Genomic DNA, 22,006 nt, shown 5'->3' with positions numbered 1-22,006 from the left:
AGTCTCTCCTACCAGGTTGGTGAATGGCTAGCGGTCTGACGAACAGTCTCCTGGTCCTCCAGGTTGGGGGTTGGAATATGTATGGCAACTTGTTCCGTAGAAAAAGTAATGCATATGCATTTCCCGCCAAACACCGTTGCCTTATGGTTAGACGGCAGTGAAGCATTGGTGTTGAGCACTGATGTCATGCTGTCGTTGATGATGATGATGATTGACCGGACCTTACCGTGTTGTGACGGTCTATGTGTCTCCCTGACGCACTAAGCCGTACTCACAGTTTCTCAACAGGCTGGTCAGTTGTTAGAGATCTGACCAAGTCACGTGGTTCTCCAGGTTGGTGGTTGGAACATGTTTGACGATTCTCTGTTTACGAGTGGTAATGCACTGGTATTTCCCGCCAAACACTGCTGCACTAAGGTTAGGTTTCTGAGTCGAAGCAGCCTCGGTCGAGGACCTTAATCATCCTCCTGTCTACGTTCAACGTCCTGGCGGTATATCAGCCCGCGTACAAACGCGACCCCCACAACTAAAAATAATGTCATGCCACAGTTGCCGCCACCTGGTGTCATCAGCCGGTTCACCTTACTTGCTGCCTACAACAGAGCTAGTAAGAGAGAAAAGGTTGAAGCTGACACCTCCCTTCTCACTTTTTCACGTAATTTATCATCCCCCTTCGCCTACCTTATTACCAGCTCCTTGTATGCCCATCAGTGGGGGCTGAGGAGGCCATTCTTGCATCGGTTTTAGCTAGAACGTCTGCGTGTCATCCGGCGCCGACGGCCTCAGGCATCCCGAAATCAATCTTTAAGCCAAGGCATCCTGCTTACCGGGTCGCTTTTGATGTTCGCATTCTGAAGGAAGCGGAGCAGGAAGCTGCTCTTGACAATTCGCTTAACGACTAAGAGACTGGCAGATCTCGAAGTTAGACGGATTTATCTTCACGTTCATTCAGGTGGTAGGACAACGTCATATGTATAAAGGACCCACACTTTTACTACTGCAGAATCTCCAATGTGCATTCTACTCAGTTGATCAGTTGGTCTCCTTAACATGCTTTCTCAGCTAGGAGTATTCCGTATGTTTGTGAGCGCATTCGTTTCTTTGTGTTCTCAGACTTAAGAACGTGTGAGGGTATACGAAGAGCTTTCCGAAGCCTCCCGTACACAAAGTTATGTCCGACAAGGATGCCAACTCTTTCCATTCCTATTCAGTTTTGTGATCGACTGAATGATGGAATGTACAGATGAACGTAGGTTGTCTTTAAAACCCTAGTGTTCAACTAGCCACTGACGAACACCAAATCGATCTGGAATGTACAGATGAGATCCTTCTCGCCGTAAAAGAGGAGAATAAAGCGCAGGTGTTTTGGATGAGCTGACCAGATCACCGTGCCCTTTGGCACCACGTTTGCTCTTGTCTATGAACGCACTGTCACTTGCAATTCAAAGACAGGTACTCGAATTTCTGAAGCGCTGTGCATATCTTGGAGGTTGTCTTAGTTCCGATTCTAACGTGAGACAACTATGTCATCAAAGTGCTATATCCATGAATCTCAAGGGACGTGTGTATCAGTTTTCTTGTACGGCTGTTAAACATGGCCCCTTCGAATAGCGAAACTGCGATTTCTTCAGGTCTTCGGGACCTTTGTCTCAGAATCATAGCTTGTGTAGACTGGTATCCACGTATCTACAACGAGGAAATTAGTGACGACTGTTCGACTGTGCAACGAGGACTTCCATCGAATAGTTTGTTCAGCACCATAAGTTGCGGTGGTTAAGCCATGTATTGCGCATGTTGACTCATCGTTTGCGAAAGAGAGTTCTGTTTTCCGTGTCTAATCTGAATGTCTCAAGCAGACTGGTGGTCAATCCTTGACCTGAAAGAGAAGTATGAAAGAGACTGTGGAAAAGCCTGGATGGTGTAGGTGCGGATTGCCTTCCACTGTGGGGACCGCTTGATGCATGGTTGAGGGTGCTGCAGGCTATGCTTGCTAACCAGTGTCAGTAGCGTTCTTGTCAGTCTTTATCGAAATTACCTGAGTGTCTGGAGGTCTGAGGACCTCGGAATGATTGTGATAGATTATCACCAGGTCACTTCTCCACCCAGTTTGATTGTTTTTTCGCAATATGATTTTCACATAACTTACGGTTGTACGGCAGTAAGGCATTAGCGTTGAACACTGATCTGATGACACTGACACTGTGATGGTGACAGTAGATAGGGCGTTGTTTTTTGCGTGAAGACTGAACACTGGCTTTTTGGGTAAACATATAGGAAATTGATTGTGTTCCCTCTAATAAGAAAAAACATCCGGAAAAGCGCCAAATGGTGAGGGGTGAACGAAAGAGTCGGCCGCCTTGTAATCAACAGAACTGTAACTCTAGCCCCTGGGCTAGAGGCCGACTACAAAAAGATGGTGAGAAATTGGACATTGTCGTGGTCGTTGACTCACAGTGAAGAAACTTGGCTCGTTTTCAACGATCGGTACTACTCATGAAAACAGGAAGTTCAGACAAAAGCACGCTTTGATAATTCTTCAATTACAAATAGGTAAAAGTAGGTAGCAAGTGACTACAAGGTGCACTACTTATACGGTATTCAGGGCTATCTTTAGGCGGTGTTGTGCTTTGCGCGTGGTACTTTGATAGGTTGTTTGCTGTGAAGTTCACATTACCATGCCCTCTCAGAAGTGTCTCCTTTTAGTCGAACTCACTGACAGTTTTGTCTAACACTTCCGAAAGTTGACCACTCGTTCTAAGCCAATTGTAACGCGTGTATGGAGAATTTTCTGCCTAATGTGATAACTTGTTTTTGTTGTTGCTCATCTATACACGTAAACATATGAGATGGTAATGCTTCCCCACAACCTCTGTTTTCTTCTTCAGTGTTACTCCGCCAGGGACTGGCTCAGACCACATTCCTTTTTCTTACAAACTGGGTGTTCCATCTTCGTATCCCGGATTTACACCAGTAAGTCCTATCAACCTCATCTGTTTGAATTCGTCAGAATGCTAGCGATGGCTTAATGGTTTGCACTTTCAGGGTTCCGATTCTAGCCGTCTGGACTCTTCCACGTAGTAAATACTGGTCCAGTTTTCTTCAAGTTTTCGGGTTGCAGTTTAAATCACGTTACTTGGCTTATTTACAGTTATCGAGCCTCTTTGTAAGTAGTAGGTTGGTAGACTACACAGTTACTTCCTAGGAGAGACTCATGTGAGACGCCATTAACCGGGAATACCTACAACGTAGCTCTGGTCAGCCACTGTCTAGTTTGTGAGCCCCTGAGGAAAACCAAAGCGCCCCTATTTCACTGTTTGTTTGTCTTGGGGAGGTGGATTATCGCACAACACTTTAGGTCTCTGACGGCTTCGGAAAACGAATTCGGTCATATCAGAAACCTTATCGCGTTTCCTAGGAACCAGCAGCTCAGTTGTATAAATTCACTTCGTTACAAGATATACTATTTGAACGCACTAGTTTGTTGTTTTTAACTCAGGCTATTGTTGAAATACGGGTTTGATAGAACGTAACTATGGGAGCTTTAATTTTCCTCCAGTTGTGAGAAGAACCAGATTTGGTAACTCCACAAATGAAGCGCACATATTTCCAGTAGTCGACAAGACATTGAATTACGCGTCGGTGGATTTGTCGGATAACAGAAGTTCAGCTTTCTCCTTTAAGATGCTTATAAGTTGAGGGTTTTTATATTGAGGAATCAATCCGTTGCCTCTGAAAGATCAGGGATGGCCAAGATCGTTTCTTCTTTTACGTTGTTGCATGGATGGAGGTTTGTTTTAAGGAGAAACTACCGAAACGTTAGTTGATGTGTGGTCATGTTTTGGAGGGTTCGTCCAACAGGGGATTCACGACAACCGGTTTATTCATTTCCATGGAAACCGTCTCTGCTCTGATGTTTCTCCTTAAGGATGACGGGCTGGCCTATCCGCCTATCTACCACACGGCCTATGATATCATCAGCGTTGCGGAACGATTTACTGACCCCGCAGTTTCTGATACCGGGCCATTGCCGAGACACCGACTCCTTGTTCGCCTGTACCTGACTATGATACTTCAGCTTTGTTGCGCAAGCCGTCTACCATATTCAATCTGTCGCTGGGCCACGACGTTTTCGAAGGAGTGGGCAGAATTCAACCAGGTTGCGGCCTCTAAAGTTCCGAAATTGGCAGATTTCGGAGTTAACTTGGGTAAGTTTATATTTTCAGTCTTATTACGTCATCGCCACTTCTTGGTACACTGTGTTCGTAAGTTGTATTGGATAACCATGTACCGGAAGAAGGGTAATGAGATTTGTCTTGAATTATGCTACCCTTCGTTTCGATAAAATCACAACGTACCACACAGCATCTCTTATCCTGACCTCTTCGCCAAACACCGCACTACATATGATCCAGGGCATACCAATGCAGTTTTCCGTGGTAATCGTCACGTTTGATCAAAAATTCGTTCTTTTTCTTTCCGTTTTACGGACAAGTCTAAATGAAGACGTTTCAGAATACGATATTGCCCCTCTGGTATACTTTCGAAAAGAAAACAGAACATTTAGCTCTACTGGAGAGATGATCGTATTTGGAAACATCACTAATTCTTGCTTCTACCATACCTTACAGTTTGATAATGTTAGCTAGAGGGCCGTCATGGGGCTGGGCGTTAAGTTTTGGAGTACGGCAGTGCTATTGCGAAATACCGGTAGCTTGGTTGTTGATTTGTTTGCCGGGCTTGATAGTTGAATTGCAAAGTGACATCGGTAATACAGGCTTGAGTGAGTCAAGACTGATTTGGGGTTTCACTGAAAACACCCGCTAAATAATCAGAATACCAGGGACAGGTGTGGACAAACAGTCTCATGTTATGGGGCAATACGCATTGCATAGCCACAAAAGAAAAGTTATGCACACTAATTCAGTAATACGGAACAGAATTGCGGTAGAGGTTTACCATCAGTCTGTGGAACCGAAGCGAAGACTTCCGTCTGTAGTTAGTTATTGTCTGTAGAGGAAAATGTTGGTTGCTCAGGTAGCCTAGATGGTCGTTGGCTTGTTCGGTGAGCTGGGCAATTTGATTGCAAATGTTTCACCACCAATCGAGGTGACATCATCAGTGCGTTAGTGGGGAGCGTAGTGGTACGCAGCGGTGGGTTAGTGTTTGTGGGCAATTAAATTGCCCAGCTCAGCGAACGAGCCAGCAACCAGTTAGTGATTGTATTATTGCCTGTGCCTTCAATTTTATTGGAATTATTTCCTCTCCAGTCGGGTTGACATCGTCAGTGCTCAGTTTCTCAGCGGTGCTTCATTCCACACAACGACGAGTCTTTCCCGTCAAATGCGCCACTGTCCAGCTACACTCTGTTCGCATCACCTGGATTTGTGGCGAAACATGTCTGGTTTAAGGATGACTAAGCCATCATCACACAATAAACTTATAAACGTCTCGGTATCTTACGCCGCTCATCGTTTATCTGCTCATGACCGTTTCTGATCAGTGGATGAAGTACAGATATGTTTGGTCCAACACAGCGACAGAATTGGTGATCTTTCAAATAAGCACGTTTGCCTCATTTTGCATAGTTCTTCTGCATCACTGTCTCCGTTTGTTGAAGTGGCCGTGTGTTTGTTCAGCCGGGCGTGTGGATCGGCAGGCAGAATCTGAATCAATCTGTTTCGGTGTTGACTGAACACACGTGAGTTTGCTGCAGTAGTTCTAGCGGCACATCGTTTCGTAACACCAGGATGGCCATATGGCCATTTTGGACCTCGGACAGTTTCCGTACCGATATATTTGAAACTATGTGACTGGGATCAGGTATATTCTGCTACTTTCTGTGGTGAATTGTTCTGGACACATACGGGATTACAGCCCTTGCAGTCTGGAGCTAAAGAAGCGCACCGAAATAAGTTAATCTAACTGGGATCAGTTCTGACCATCACGCAGTTTAGGGTTTACCCTTAGAATATTCAATTTACTTTAACTATTTCGAAACAATACAAGTGCAGTTCACTAACATTGAGGACATCCCGATATCCATGGTTGCAAATAATTAAACCCGAAATTCCGCGTTTGATCATTTTTTCGAGCAAAATTTGGCAAGTTATTGGTCTGGTTTCACGGAGGTTAAGGTGAAGACCGACAAACTCGGGGGAAATGATCAGAATCTAACAATATTAAGGCTTTGCCGTTTTTGTTTGCTTCCAGTCTGTAGCCAGGTTTTTGTGGCACCATGAGGCTGAGAGTATAGGCCAAAGGTGGCGCGTAACATTACGACCCATCTACTACAGTCACCCTCGTTCAATACACTAGTGACAGTTTGCATTTTTAAAATACCAACGGTTTGGCGCAAACAAGTATCCATACCGCTCATCCGCTCATCAAATCAACTGTCACACAGCACATTTCGGTAGTGACTATGGTAAGACTATTTACGTAATTCGAAGTACGTCGTGAGATAATGGTCTTCGTGACTATTCGGATGTGCTGGGTGCTGTTTCGGTGGAAAATTCTGTTGTCGTTATTGAGGATTCGAATCATTTTACATCACGTGTCATGCACAGTCTTCAAGACCAGGATCACGAATAAGACCATATTTAGAGCATGTTGGTGCTAACAAAAATTTTAAAAGTGAACCAATTTCGATCAATTACCATTCGAGTGCTCCTACAAGCTTGTACGAGATGCACCAGTCTTACGGCTGTCTGCTTTCCTGGACTCCCTTTCTTGGATCGGTCTACTTGTGTACTTGCCAACCACACAAGCAATCTTGATTTTTTTACCCGAGTTGTTTGTGCATGCCAGCAACTGACTCGTAAACAATATCAGTCTCTTCACTGCTAACGGACACCTTCTCTGATTACCGTATTCTAAATCTGTCCCCAAAAGTATGCTTCAAGGAGAACAACGGGGCCAGCTTACGGAAAACTTCGCATAAGCCGTTCATCACTTGGCATCATTCCACGTAACAACATCACTGACTTCCGGTCCTTTGACAAATAGCCAGCACGCAGCTTATCACAACTTTTACTTCGGCCTATGTTACTCTGCTGAAACCATGCACACCAACATTTACAGTTTCATCTCACTACTTAAGCACCCACGAAGAAAACACAACCACGCCTACACAATAGGTCGGAGGGCTCAGTCGAGCGATCAAACTCAAAATCGATAGAACCAATAAAATCTGTCTGTGCGGGGCATGACGACAAAAGTTAGCTTCTGTGTCAAAGATGCCTTGACCATTACAAACTCAGTCACAAATGTTTTTACTTGTCAAACCTAGCCGCTGTATTCAGCGCCACTGGTGAGTGTGGAGTCACGGATAGCACTACGTCAGAGGAAGCACATTAAAAAATTCAGCAAGTGAAACCACGCACAGTTGGTGGTCTCAGTCCTCTACAACTGTTGGTGACGAATGTGATGATATTCTTAGCGAACCGGTAGTGAACCAGACAGACCACTGAGTGAAGACGAACGCAGTCTGTTAGAAGAGGGACTAAACTTCGCTGTGAGCAAAAAAGTAATAAGAACGGAGGAAATAATTCCTAGTGTAGAGTCGATGTTTCAAAAGCTTCTTTTAGCGGAAGCTGGTCAGTCCTGAAAGCCCAACAGCCGGGAGCTCCTAATATTTTACCATCAGAGCGGGGAGCGTTGAACACACTGAGACAATTAGATAGTATTGTCATGGTATTATATTGGCAGATAGCGATAAAGCCACAGTAATAATGAACACGAGCGACTATCTTCAAAAGGTCAGGCAGCACCTCGCCGATGGACCCTATCGACAAATTACCGGTAGCAGTATCACTTGAATGATCAGTAAGAGTAAGGTTGAAGTTGGTAGATATTTAAGATCCGTAATAAACCATTTAGGGCGAACTAAGTGGTATCCGTTGTATCCAATAAGTGCGGTTCAAAACCGCGACTCTACGGACTGCCAAAAATCCACAAGGCAGATGTCCCGATACGTCCAATAGTGGATGGTATAGGCTCACCACCACATGAACTGGACAGATTCTTAGCTGGTATGCTAAAACCACTCACGGGGAAATCGAGCACCTTCATTAGGAATTCGTACGACTTTCTTTGTGCATTTACTTCACGCTGATGATCGAGGACAGAACGATAGTCAATGCTCCTATCGGGTGGGTCCCAGATCAGAGTCCGCAGAGATGCCAACTATCAGTGGATCTTAATGTACACAAACACCCCTCGGGCAGATGCTCTGAAAGTAACTGAAGGGTTGTTACTCTTAGAGACGACACTCGAAGAACGGACACAGCTCTCGGTGGATGAAATAGTTGAGGGCATAAGAGTGTGTTTGAATCTTGATAAGTTTGTTTTTGACACAACTGTCTACTCACAAGAACAAGGCCTTACAATGGGATCTCCAATATCCACAGTTTTAGCATATATAACGTGAACAGCTTCCACGACTATCTTAATAGTTTAAATCCATACATCAAGTTTAGCATGGAAATAGAGTCCACCTCGAGTACATTACCCTTTCTGGACTGTATAACACATAAGATTGGTGGGAAATTAAAAGCAACTATCTACCAGAAACCAACAGACACAGAAACCGTCTTAAGCTACTCATCAGCACACCCAAAGTCCGTGTACGCCAGTATATTCTCATCGATGTTCCGTCGAGTCAGAACGCTGTGCACAGAAGAGATAGACCGAACGGCAGCTCAAATCTAGATTGCCAACAGACTTCAAGAAATAGGATACCTAGTGAGTTTGATTAAGCATCAACTAAGAAAGATATTGGCTCCCGTATCTAGACCCAGCAGCAACATCGGAGGTTATTCGAAGACTGTTGAATTTAGCCAACATTCGAGCAGCTTCCAGAATGGAAAACCGCTACGCTAAGTTTTGGTGCAATTGAGAGATCTCTTACCAGTTGAAAGGAATAGGGACTGCGTGTATAAAATTAACTGCAACGATTGCACTTAAGCTCACATAGGGCAAGCCACCAGGATAGGTGAGCACAAAAGGAGAATGAACAAACCACCAAGGAATGCGGAAGAATAACAAACGCTTGTCAAAGATTCAGCGGTGGGGGTACATGCCTTAGACACGGGACATAGAATAGATCTGGAGAATGTGGAAGTTTTAAGACGGGGACTGCGATTCACACCACAGCGTCTGATAGCCGAGGTGGTGGAATTTACTAAGCATCACAGCGTGAATAGCATCGAGGGTGTGGAACTGGCGAGCATATGGAAAGCGGTCTTAGATAAGCCGAGTTGACACGTGACTGCGTGGTTGTCAATCCACGTAGAATCATTAACGAAAACTAGGGGGTGGAGGGGGGGAATCCCAACCCGACCAAAGGTCACAGCACTTAGCACTAGCTCATCCACACAGACGGACAGAAGGCTCAAGCGAGGTTCAAGAGGGACCATCAAATGAACCGAACCAGAAGAACTAGACCCTAGGCTGGACCCAAACACAGATTTCCCCATCGGCTCAACACTTGTTCACCCACTCTAACACACAAAAATCCCTCGGCCGATAGCCAACAGAGATTTAGCTTAAGTTAGCTGATTGGTTCTCCTTCCGGCTTAAATCTCGACCAACCTCGGAATCTAGTCACTTGACCTGACGAAGCTTTTGTGTCAAAAGCGAAACGTTGCCCCAGCAATCAATCTACCGATTGTCACCAAACGTTTTTCGAAAACGATGACTACTCAATCGGTTCCATGTATTTACCACCTGACTGAGTATCTGTTCTACTTTTTACTTATCATTCCAGTGCATAAATTTCTGAATATTGGCGAGTAGTTGACATCACACCTGCACTGAAGAATGGGACGACAAAGTTTTTTTAGGTCAGTCACCTGTACGTCCGTTCTTTTGAGCCTCTCTGAACGTATCTAATGAGTCGCGTGAAAAAATACTCTTTTCTGTCAAAGATCTGACGAATTTGCTTATCTTCAATCTCGCTCCGCAGTAGACGCTGTTGAGTCCCTATTTCATTCCATCACTTCAGCACTGGATGCATCTGCCTCATCTGCTTGTGGCCTTGGAACGATTGGTTCACTGCTAGTCTTGTATGTGATCACGTCGCTGCCTCGCAGTTTCATCCGATATTAGCATATATATTAACGCCACAGGAGAATTCGTTGAACTGCGACTGACTCGTCTTGCACCATATATATTACATCCCCAGATTGGTCTTTCTCAAAGCTAGGTCGCTGGTGGTGGCGTGGGTGGAGAATGTTTGGTCGCGCTCCGACAGCGAAACGTCAGTTCTTGTTTTATTTCCCGAAGGAGTGATAAGATCGACTTGGTGGCCCACCCACTTCCAGTACAGTCGACGACTGCCGTGAGCCCTCTACTTTAAAGAATTCACGGAAATCGATGCATCCGAAAAATGGATATGGCTTGTAAGGCACTGCAGTGGATAGTTGTCCGGATTTTCGTGACATATGTTTTTTTCACCCATCGTGAGTCACTGGGAATAATTTAGCTGGATATTTTACTTTAGTGTTACGTGAAAAACCGATACACCAATTCAATGTTCACTTTTTGTCTGAATCGCTACGCACACGGTCATTCTACTTGTGATCCGCACACAAACCTTCTAAATTAATTTATCTGTTCAGAAATAACTATCCCACCGCCGACCGGGGAAGTCGTCACCCCAGAAACCATTAAATATCCGATCAACTGACATGGAGCGCATAACTGGACAACGTCTAGCACTATGTTTGTGCATTTAATTCACTCTGATGATCGACGACAGAACGATAGTCAAGGCTCCTATCGGGTGGGTCCCAGACCAGAGTCCGCAGAGATGCCAACTATCAGTGAATTTCAGCAAAGATGAAGCACCACTACAGTGCTCTTCAGTCTGCCAGCATAGGTCGACTTGATTTGTGCGATGAAGCTGCGACATGTGGTTCCCGATCTGATTTCCAGCACTTCCGAATGATCTAGTGGAGGAAGCAGCGCAATACCGAGATGCTTTCGATGGGTCTAGTAACAACCTCTCTGATGAAACATAATCCACAAATAAACATAACAGTGGAGAGGATCCACTCATCTTTTATTGATCTCGCTCACGCTTAGTTGTAACGTTCCATTCCTATAGACTGGATCAGCGAAGACTTGGACCAAATGTTGCATTCCGCGGAACGTGTTGAAGCATTCTTGAATACATTGGAGCAGCGTACAGCCGAGTGAGTGTGGTTTGACACTGATGCACTTAATTTTCCACGCCCATTGTTCATCCTAAGAAATCTCAAAATTTTCGCGAGTATCTGTTCATACTTTTTCCACCACCCGGAGCTGTGACTTTCATCACTTTTGTAGCTTTGACTTTACCCTGCTTTTAGAGTTTAACACTTTGTTTCTGTACAGCCATCATCTACAAGAGACCCTTCGTAAAGATGAAAACGTCCGTTGAGGAGTGAATTTTCGCGTTAACTTCTGTGGAACCCATCAGGATGTCTTTTGTGGTGATGGCGGGGGTGTTACGCGAGGGCCACCTCACTTTTCAATTAGAATGGTAATCGGGATACTGGAGTGTGTTCCCTAGTATGACGCTATTCATAACATCGGTGAAAACCCTTGGAAGTCTAGTATCGGTTTTGTCTTGCACTTTGTAGAACTCATCAGGTAGGCGGAGTCCCTGGATTTCTGTCAGTCGTAGCTCGCACCTGAACACTAAACTGAATGTATGTGCAGATAAACAATAATTTGCAAATTAGGCTGCTATCAACGGAATGTGTCCCCTTACATATTATTACCTAGGGTCTTTGACTTGCCAAAAGAATCAGCCATAGCGTTTACCATCGGTCTCTGTTTCCGTTCGACGACTGTCGCACCAGACAGTGGGTGTCGCAAACACTTGTTCCAGTATTGCTCAGCACCTCGAGGAGTTCGATCAACATTGATCCGATAGTCACTGTTCCAAACAAAGGCGAATTCGTAGGTTGGGCATTCTCCAGCACTAATCAGCATCAGTCATGTGTGCGGGTGCTCCACAGTCAAATGTGAAGTAAATTCGACAAACGATGACACGTTCTCTCAATGGCTTATAGCCGCATATCGGAAGGACTCACCGTCGTGGTAAAAAAGCCAGTATGGTAGTTGGGATGCAATATTTGTAGCGGGCAGTTGGTGGCATTTCCGCCACGGACCCTGATCAACATTAGTTCGTTAATCACAATCAACTGCTCAGCTGTGAATCACGAACGAGGATATACATATTCCAGGTGCCATATTTTTAGTGATTAGGACGGGGGCTGGTCAACCGTATGGTAGGCTGCACCAACTAATGGTTGACAAAGCCGGTAATGGTGTGTTTAGTTACGAATATGTTATCCGTTAGATGAATTGGAATCACTGGCGCTTTCGCAGTGAATGCGAAAGCTCCGAGTGAGGTTAGTCTATCAGTTTCCCGAAGCGAAGTCCATTATGGTGATGTAACAGTATAGGAAAGTGCAGAAACGTTATTCATAATATTAAAGTGCTGTGAGTGCTAGCAACTACCAAGGAGTGCGGCAATAAATATACATAAATATACATATATATTTGTATATTTATGTATATATACATTTATTGCCACACTCCTTGGTAGTTGCTGGCTCTCGCAGCACTTTAATATATTATTACAAAATATTGAAATGAGTGTGTTTCGCTAATTTCGTGCAACTTGGTCTCAAGTAGAAAATAAGTTTGACAGAAACCCGGGGACTGCGCCTACCTGATGAGCCCCAAGAAGGGCGAAACCGGTCGTGGGCTGTTGACGAATCTTCAGCAACCTTATGAGCAGTGCATTCCAAATATGTACATATTTATCCTCGGATGTTCAAAGGACAAAAGGTGATCCTCAGTGTAATCCCACCACAGTTTCGATAAACCACGAAATTTGTGAAGAAACACGATACATTCATGTTGGAACGCTGGTATAAGTAGACTACTTAGTACCTGACCACTGAATTAGTTTTCAGTAAAAGTAGAACGTCACATCTTTTTAATGAGAGCCTTGGTAAGCTTTGCTGATGTGTGCTTTCAAGTCTTGTAGTCTCCTCTTGAGGTTGGTGCGGACAGCTTCTCTGCTCTCCAATTCCCTTTAGCATAAGTAGTATCGTTTCCCCTCTGAATTTCGTACTCCATAGTGCGAGTGTGTAGTGCCTGTTCAGTCATTAGCTGGAGCGGGACACTAATGAGGGAGTTAAATTGCGATCCTCGGTTATTATGAGTTGGTTATTTTGGACCGTTTATTGCAATACTTTTCCCTGAGACCTCAGATTAACTGGAGTTCAGTATAAAGACTTACTTGGTCTATCGTTTCGTTACACCTAACTGCATGCTTCCCTATATAGAAGTACTAGTCTTTATATCCTATCTTCTCCCCTTGTTTATTTTATTGGTCAGATTTCCTGCTGTACTCAATCGAACGGTTGCCAATATACCCAAATGCTTTGTGAAGCCCTCTCTCGCTGATCCCAATTCATTCCCTTTCGTGTTGTACGCACCACGTGGGTTTCAAACCGTTTATTTCCATCGCGTCCAGTCTGCATTCACTCGGTTGCTCAAACACATTCATGACGATAACTCAGAAGAGAAATCCAACTGTTTGAGGCTTCTGAAGCAGGAACTCTCCATACTGGCTTCGTGTATCAATGAAGCCACCGAGTGCATGAGAAATGGCCTAGTTGGATTCGAGGGTTTGGCTTAAATCGACCGGTGTAGATTGTTCGTGTGCTCTGGTTCTTCTGATTACACTAACTTTTTTGAACGAGTGCTTCCATTGTATGATATATTGCCCCTCTTCTCGTGTTTTGACGTTCTTTGATTTTGCTTTGGGCTTAAAACGCTCTGTTAGAAACTGTTTTTTATACTGTGATAGACGTTAGTATTTTCGTTGCTTTGATACAACTGCGCCTGTGACTTCCGTACTTCTCCATAATGTTGTATGATTGTAAGTTACCACGGAACTTGTTACTGCAACACTACGTGTTGTTATTATTCAGTCTTACCTTTTTCCTCTGTTGGTTCCGGTAGCACTTCTCCACCTCGCAGTTTGGCCGTTAGTCAAGCCATCAGTGTGCCCATTTAATCTAAGTTCAATTAAAAAGTAAAATTCTTAAAGAGATATACACTAATGATAACGCACAGGATGTGCCCCCGTCACATTACGGTACTCGATATCCATTGACTCGGTCATTTTCACTACAAGTCTATGTCAGTTGCCCTTCAGTAAACATTCGATGACATTCTGAAACTGACAAACATTCAACATATTTCTACCAACCTAAAACTGATCACGACCATAACTACATCCCGGGTAGCAAGCCTACCCTACATGTCCGATTGTTCTGGGGTAGATAATTGTGTGGTCACCTGTCTGTGGATAAACATCTGTTCCCAACATAGCGGAGATGTTGATCCGAAAACCTAATGAATAACTCTCCATAGTTTCGCCTCAGTGATTGTATCGAGTTTCCAGTCGTACCAGTCTGTCATAACATTCCACTGTTTCAGCTGAGTGTTTGTGCTGGATCGTTTTTACAGATAGGTGATTCGCCAATTTTGTTCCATTTGTGTGTCCAATCCTTTAGGTCAAAGTCCGCGTAAACGGAGAACTATTTCACTGGCGCTACATCCTTCTTATATGGACATTCAATGGAAGACGAGTCATATGATAGTGAATTATGTGCACGCTGATATCTGGGTACATTTGTAGCCAAACTGAGCTTTAAAAACGAATGCCCTCATGATTATTCCGCCTTGTTTGTGCACTATGACAATTTTGTCTGAGTTGCTAGTCCAAAAGCATGCACGCAAGCATCACGTGCTTCAACAAAATGTGGTGTTCTCATTTCGTTGCACTGCGCAGCCAATTTCATCTACATGATCTTGAGGTACTGGATCCAATAGACTGACGATCAGCTTGTAGCATAAATCTGCATGGTATGAAAGACAGAGGAAAACTGTAGGGATGAGAAGAGCAAATAAACCGGTATACAAAATTTCATTGCATGGGTAAAAACCTTTAAAGATGTGGAAATTTCAGCTTGTTCTGAAGCTACTCAGAATCAAGGTGGTCACACTTTTGTACGTACTTTTGACTATAGTCAGCCACATTTTCAGCCGTTTTCCGAGGCGAAGGCGTCACGTTTGGAATATTATACGGGCAAGATGTGTTCTAAAATTACAGCATCGTTCTCGCCTGGTAAACCTCAGCCAATTTTAAACGTCATTGAGGGACCTGAAGTAGGCGTAATAGGTCTTGACATTGCCTTGAGTTTTCGTCTTGTGACACTTTCTCCGGGTTTTGAATTTTTAGCATTCCGATTTCAAAAACTCCCAGTTTCCGGATATCTTGTGCTCAGAGTAGCCACGTTTTGGAGACTTTGATTAGGACTGTGCTGGTCGCCGCTTTGATGATTCGAATTTTTATGCACAGACAGTTGATTTCTCTGCGATAAGTTGTTCAGCTGTGTGAAAGCATGTATGGTGTTGTCAATCTGGGGTTGAACTTCGTCGGTGGATGTTAGGATGTTAGGATACAATGACTTGTTCTACCAACTCCTACGTTGGCAGTGGCACCTCCATACAGGTATGTAAAACGTCCTTCCCAGTATCGCTGCGTAGTGCGGTAGACTGACCAGCATGCACTGAGCTTTTTCCAGTTTGTCTCCAAGCCTATTCCGAATCCGCCATTCAGGCCTGGGAATAAACTGGAATATTCGCAAGATCCCCGCCAAGGTGACTTGCAGTTTGCAGGCTTAAACAGCATTGGATACCTTTGGCGCACACCAGACACGATATCGAGCTAGGGTTTCTTCTTCATGACCCTTCACCTATAAGCAGTGCTCCTTGTGAGTACACAATTAGTTGGAGAAATATTCACGATGATTCGCAATTAAGAGTTGAAATTTAAATAGGGTTCGGCATAGGGCAAACATTTGATCCTGGACGGAATCCGCCCTGATTCAGTCAGATTGAATTCTACGATATTTGGCACGAGACGTTTTATCCTCTGAAGTTTCCTGGTGTTGGGGCTCACCACTTTTAAGGAACAGTCTTCGTTGTATATGTAGAGCAAAATAGTTTATTAAGGGGCCCGAGGGCTGAGGGTGGGTAGTCACTGAATTCAGTAGGAATCCTGTCTTCTCTTTGCGAGGGTTTCTCTCTAGGGGTCTGTGGGATGAGTATCCGATCCCAATCGAACACCTAGGTGTGATTCCACAGGGGCTAGTCCACGGACTTTTAATTCATAACACCCACAAGGAAGACAGTGCTAGTGTGTTTTGTTGAACTCTGTCCAGACAGATCCCGGTAGATGTTCTCAGCGTCAGAATACAGTGTGAAACGACAGGTAAGCTCCGATATTAGCCGTGAGTAAACTTAATAGTCTATTGATGTGAAAGTGACGACTGGGTGGAAAATCGCGTCTCGTCGTTAGGCGGAGTTCGACTTCTATCTTATGCACACCAAGGACCACTGATAATCATAGGGTAAACGTAAAATCGAATAGTTCTGGATGCTTTGTTGTGCGTGTTTCGGAGACTTCAAACGTGTGTATGATCTAGGCGACTATCCACTGGCCAATCTCAAAGGGTATGATTGTCGAGAGCTCTTGTTTACGATGAAGCTCGGTAGTACGGAGTGGCAGGTAGTCTTAGTCTCGACTGAAGGCCCAGACTTATATACCGTACATCTTCAGATAGCTGACAGTCCGGTAATTCTTACTTGTAGTATGGCAATTAATTGGAGAGGAACATAAGTGAACAAAGGGAGGTGAAGGCGAACGATACTTAGCTCAAATCGGAAAAGTAACTTGGTCGAGGTGTCTCACCTTTGACCTCTGACTCAAGTCGCACAGGACCGCACGATTTTAACCTTAGATTCCCCGATAATGCTGATACTCGAGCCGTTCTCCCGCAGCAAGCAAAGATGCAAGCGATACCGAGTAATATTATCTTTTTCTAACCAGTGTGATTGCTGTACACTCCGATTGGGGTTGGTGCCACATGCAGATGTACCGTTGAAGAAGCAATAGGCTGTCCCTCCAATTCGTGATTTTCTCCCCAGTTGTCCTAGTGGGTATCTTAAAATACTCTGGCATATACCTCCATTTATCGACTAGGAGTGGTTCGGTGACAAGTCACCGGAACTTTCAGCTCGGAAGCGTGCGACTCTTCACATAATTACGCTAACATTTTGCAAAGGATGTATGCTGGCCATGAAATTAAGAGGGTATACGGACGAATTCTCCGGGCGTTTTTAGGTTGCGCAAGGTGTGTCAAGGGACCCAATCTCTCCACATTCTTTTTTTATTTTTCCGTTTCAGAATATAATGAAATGGACACTCAGAAGCTGCAGACCTCTTAGATGTTCTCACTAATCGGTATTGACTACGCTAGTGGCGCAGTTCCTGTCAGTTCATCACTCCGAAACGTAAACACTTTGGAATATTTTGGATAAGTAATCACGAGATGCGCTTTGCAGTACGTCATCGATTTCATCATCATCGTCAAAGACGACAACATTGTTCACACTGATGCCTTGCCACTGACACCAGTTAGACACCATTTCTTGTAGTCTCCAGGTGAGCGTAGGGTGCGTCACGCGGACTCCATCCTTCAGAGCGAACGGCACCAACACATGTACTTCTCATAATCCCTTTCACACAATTCTGCCAAATCACACGTTGTCCACTTCACACTTCGTACCATTCTGAAGGGCAGACGGAGACGATGCCTCGGTAGACGTTTCGGAAAGTGCTTCACATAACCGATGTACCGCGATTGATGCTGCTGAATGCGAATGAAGTACTTGATACACAAGCGAATACCGGTTTTTAAATGATCTCATTAGGAATTCGTTTGTCATCCAACACCAGCAACGCTTCTGAGGCATCAGTGGTCAAAGGCCCACATCATCTGTGATCGTCGATTTATTCAGAATTATTCTACCACTGTTAAATAATCACAAAGCGCAGCCACACAAACAGTTTCATCGCCATTGGGTCGAATCTCATTGGCCGCACCTCTCTCTGGTTTACTCGCTTAGGCTGTCGAATAGTGGGCCAGGTCTATGCAGATCATTTTCAACGGCTAGTGGCTTACAGATTCACGTGACTGTTAGTGAAGCCAGCTATTGGCATATTAGCATAAGCATGTGACCATAGGCGGATATTCTAACTGTTTCATCGGAATACTCATCGGTCCTCTTTGGAGGCCTTAGAAGTAGCTAAGAGGGCTTTGAATTTAACCGGATTTTACACCAGTTTCATCTTCGCCAGCTGTTCACAATAGACAACAGGTATGTGACGCAATAGACATTAACCTGCTGCATGCTACCGACTTCTCTACACCCACGTAATGAAGATCATTAATGGTTAAAGCGTTCATCTGAGTGAGCTTTTCGGTAGCCAGCACCGCCTGTGTCGGTGTCTTTAGTATCCTGAAAGCGCAGAGTTGGACTGACAGCCTGATTTGTGGATAGTTCGGCTGTGCATGTCTCGCAGCCTGTATTAGTCTGTTGACAGTATGATGAAATTTGAAAGTGCCCTATCGTCCTGTTTTAATGCTGCTGAATCAGAGTGATACAATGTGTTTTTGAGGCTTCGAAAAGGTATCGGGTTTCTAGGCCTGGTTTTCGGCTTGGTAGATGTATGAGAGTGTACGCTATCTTGAGATAAAGGAAGATCGGTACTGCTTCGCTTATAAATTTGCCATAGACTTCTCCACATGACTGAGCTAGACTCTCCGTGATCGGGGAGGAGTATCGAACTAAAACTTTTATTTACTGATCAACCCATTTTCTCACCAATAGGGATATACTTTCACCCGGTCCGTAGCCAGTAAGTAATTTGTCAGTCTGACCGACGTGATGTTCGGTTATTTCGAGCAGTTTGTCCCTGTGCACAAAGTGTAGGCCAGACGAAGATTTTACACTGACTATGAGCTGTTAGCCCTTCAGCACTTTTTGGACACGGCCACTACGTGAGGATTCATATAGACCTGCGGTGTTTTACCACTGGAGCTTCCGCCAGATGCAAATGCACATTGGTCGCCGGCTCCGAATGTTCAGAAGACAAATGCCGCATCGCGAAGCTCAAGACAAACTGAAGACGGTCTAGTGATGGTCAGCCAAATGCCAGTCAGAGTCTGTATAGGCTTTGCTTACCTCACTTAGCGTAGCCAACTGGGTCCGGGACTAAGCTGACATATTTTGTCTGTATTGGGGGGAATTTGCCGATTTCTCAGTCATTGTTAAGTCCGGGTTTCTCACTTAAATTCGCATAACACTATTGAGTAGATCTGGTCTCTTATCCACTTTTACATTTGTTCTATCTTCGTCCATATTTGTCCAACCAATTGTTCACACAAAAGGCTCAACGATAGAATTGCCGATCAATTTTACAGTCTATTCGACGGTACATTTTGTATACTAGAGTAGCTATTTTTCCAAACGGGATAAACAGAATCAAATGTAAACCTAATGCAATAGTGTTTCAAAAACACTAGTATTACGCGACCTCACTAGAAAATGTTACAGTCTTCTGTAATCACTTCACCGGGACAGTTGACAGCTAGACTGTTCTGAGGAAAACAATTTTACGACAGGACGATGTGTGTATCCAGCATGGAAGATCTTGACTGTATTCAAATATGTCAACTTGCAAAAAACCGGTGATCAGAGACAAACGACATGGGAAAGATAACGTTCGAGATCATAGGTGTTTTATGCCCGACGCAGGTAAGACCAAAGGCGCAGCGAAATCTTCAAACCGAGCTGCTTTACAAAATTTCGAATGGTGCAGGAACGCTTGCTCATGTAAATTTCAGTAGCTGAAAGCTTTCTGAGGGAACAAGACCATTGTCTCCGTGTTCCTGCTAACAGGACAAAGCTCGATTTGTTCGTATCTAGAACAACGGTGCAACAATCGCCACTCGAACAACTGCTCTATAATTACATTTTAGTATTTCAGGAGATATCGACGCAGGCTAAGGAAGAAGTTGGTGGAATGCTTCAGTGAACCTGAAACCCGTTGTTCGTGTACGCAATGGTTAAAACAAGCTTTCGTATTAGCTCTTCCTGTTTGGTCAATGGGTTATGTGGACAGGGTGCAATGGCTTTTGTCTACAGAAAACTCCTCGCGCAAGAAAAACAATACATGCTATATCAGGTTCTCACTAAGCATGTGAGAGAACCCTTGAGTACCCATGTCATTCATATGCGTTTCCACTTTTCACCCAAAAATGTACGTGAGATGGGTGACACTCGTACGGGGATTTGAATAAATGTCCGGCAAGTGGGTAGTTAGCAGATTTAGATCGGCCGAGTTGACATGTGGCGCTGTGCCTTCATCTGCATGATCTGAGTTTAAAAAAACGAAACCCAAGCAAGATACACCCAATCTACCTAATTTCAATTCAATCGTCCTAGCGTCCCCTGACAATAACTGTGAACGAACCCCTAGAAGATAAGTTCATTAGAGTGTCCTAGACAGGAAGAACAGGCACTAAAATATTGATTCAGCTTGATGGTAATTCCCCCTATCCCATCTGTTCTAAGTTTTAGTCATCCACACTAAAAAACAAGAACTTCTGACTAAAGTTCAGTGCTGATTAATTCGGTTAAGAAGAAATCTCACTGATTGGTTCACTGTGTACCTTAAAACTCGTCAACCTGGTAACCTATTCACTTGGCCTGATCGAGTTTCTGTGTCAACAGCGAAACCTTGACCAGCAACAAATCCACCGACCATATGCCAAAACCCTCTGAAATTGGATCTATTTTGTCAGATCCTCACACAGAAAGCTTGCAAACTTGTCTCACCAAATGGCCTGCACTTTCATGTAATATGCCTTGAGACACAACAGTACGTCCAGCATAGATCGATCGCCTCAATCCGGATTGCTGTGGGCTTCTTCGTGCCACCGAAATTTACTTTGCTATCTAGACACACCGCGGCCAAATAACAAGTCGAGAAGTGATAAGACGGAATGCGGCCAGGTGGATTAACAAGCCTGAAAGTTAAGTTACTCTGTCCAGGAGCTGTTTAAAGCAGCAGACCGAGGATCCAGTACACCGGTCACAGATGGTAGGTCAGTGGCTGCGCACCCTTGTGAATGAGTGTTCATGGAAGAAAACCTGACTTCCTTATACGCTGGAAAGGCAACGTTCAGAATAATAGAAGTCTGAAATTTTATTGGTTCAACCCGACATGTGTTACGACAGTAAAACAATGCAGGTCTTATAGTGGCCTGACACACGTGACCAAGGAGATCCAGTGATATGCTTCTTTGACACGAATGACGCAAGTTGGCAGATGTTATTCGAGCCTTCAACTTCGCGCAGTGACTACGTAAGACACTTCCGTCAGAGCTAATACAACTGGCGAGGGAGGTAGCGCAATCCACAACATTCACAGCCTCTTCTTGAAATGCGGTGTACATGTTCAATGATTTGACGTTTTGAAGCGTGACTCTGCATTTTCAGGAACAAGGCGCTTGTCAGAACAGGGCAATCGCGGTGAGTTTGGTCAGCACTGCTTGTGTTTTGTCTTCGTCTTCAAAGATTAGGATGATTTGGTCTGCGTACTTCAGAGGAAAAACGGTTTCATTAACAAAGATTCGACCACTGGGGTTTTGTAGATACCTCAGCCTCCGCTTCATCAGTTGTCGATGACGAAGTTGAACGACGATGGAGAGAGTGGACATCCTTATCGGACAACTTTTTTTTACAGAGAAGGCCTTAGGAGGCTCTCAATACATTTTTCCTTGCCCGGAATTATGTTGATATAAGGGTCGAAACGTGCTGGCGAAAACTCCACCCTCCTTTCTTGAGCATATGTAATTAGAAGCGCTCACGGAGCGACAGGACTAAATGCACAGTTGACGACAAGATTGTATGACGTCTGGAGATATGGCCCTTCCCAAACCTGGTGGAGTGTAAAGATATAATTGACGCAGCCCCTAGACTGTTCAAAACCTCGTTTAATGCTCACGGCACCGCGTTAAGA

At 44.4% G+C, this 22,006-nt stretch overlaps 1 protein-coding gene across 1 annotated transcript in view; it reads left to right on the top strand.

The window, feature by feature from the left end:
- The window catches only part of T265_00834 (hypothetical protein), a gene marked incomplete at both ends in the record, with an annotated part of 48,436 nt that extends 34,469 nt beyond the window's left edge, over window positions 1-13,967 (top strand). The window contains 4 exons of the mRNA XM_009164706.1: window positions 2,886-2,970; window positions 3,926-4,205; window positions 11,108-11,195; window positions 13,399-13,967. Of these exons, the coding sequence (XP_009162970.1) occupies window positions 2,886-2,970; window positions 3,926-4,205; window positions 11,108-11,195; window positions 13,399-13,702 (757 nt within the window). The remainder of the gene's footprint in view (window positions 1-2,885; window positions 2,971-3,925; window positions 4,206-11,107; window positions 11,196-13,398) is intronic.
- Between the last annotated feature and the right edge of the window lie 8,039 nt (window positions 13,968-22,006).

Source organism: Opisthorchis viverrini, assembly GCF_000715545.1.
Source record: "Opisthorchis viverrini unplaced genomic scaffold opera_v5_8, whole genome shotgun sequence".
NCBI lineage: Eukaryota > Metazoa > Platyhelminthes > Trematoda > Opisthorchiida > Opisthorchiidae > Opisthorchis > Opisthorchis viverrini.
Note: the sequence above shows the minus strand (reverse complement) of the source record. Positions and strands in the feature narration are given on the sequence as shown.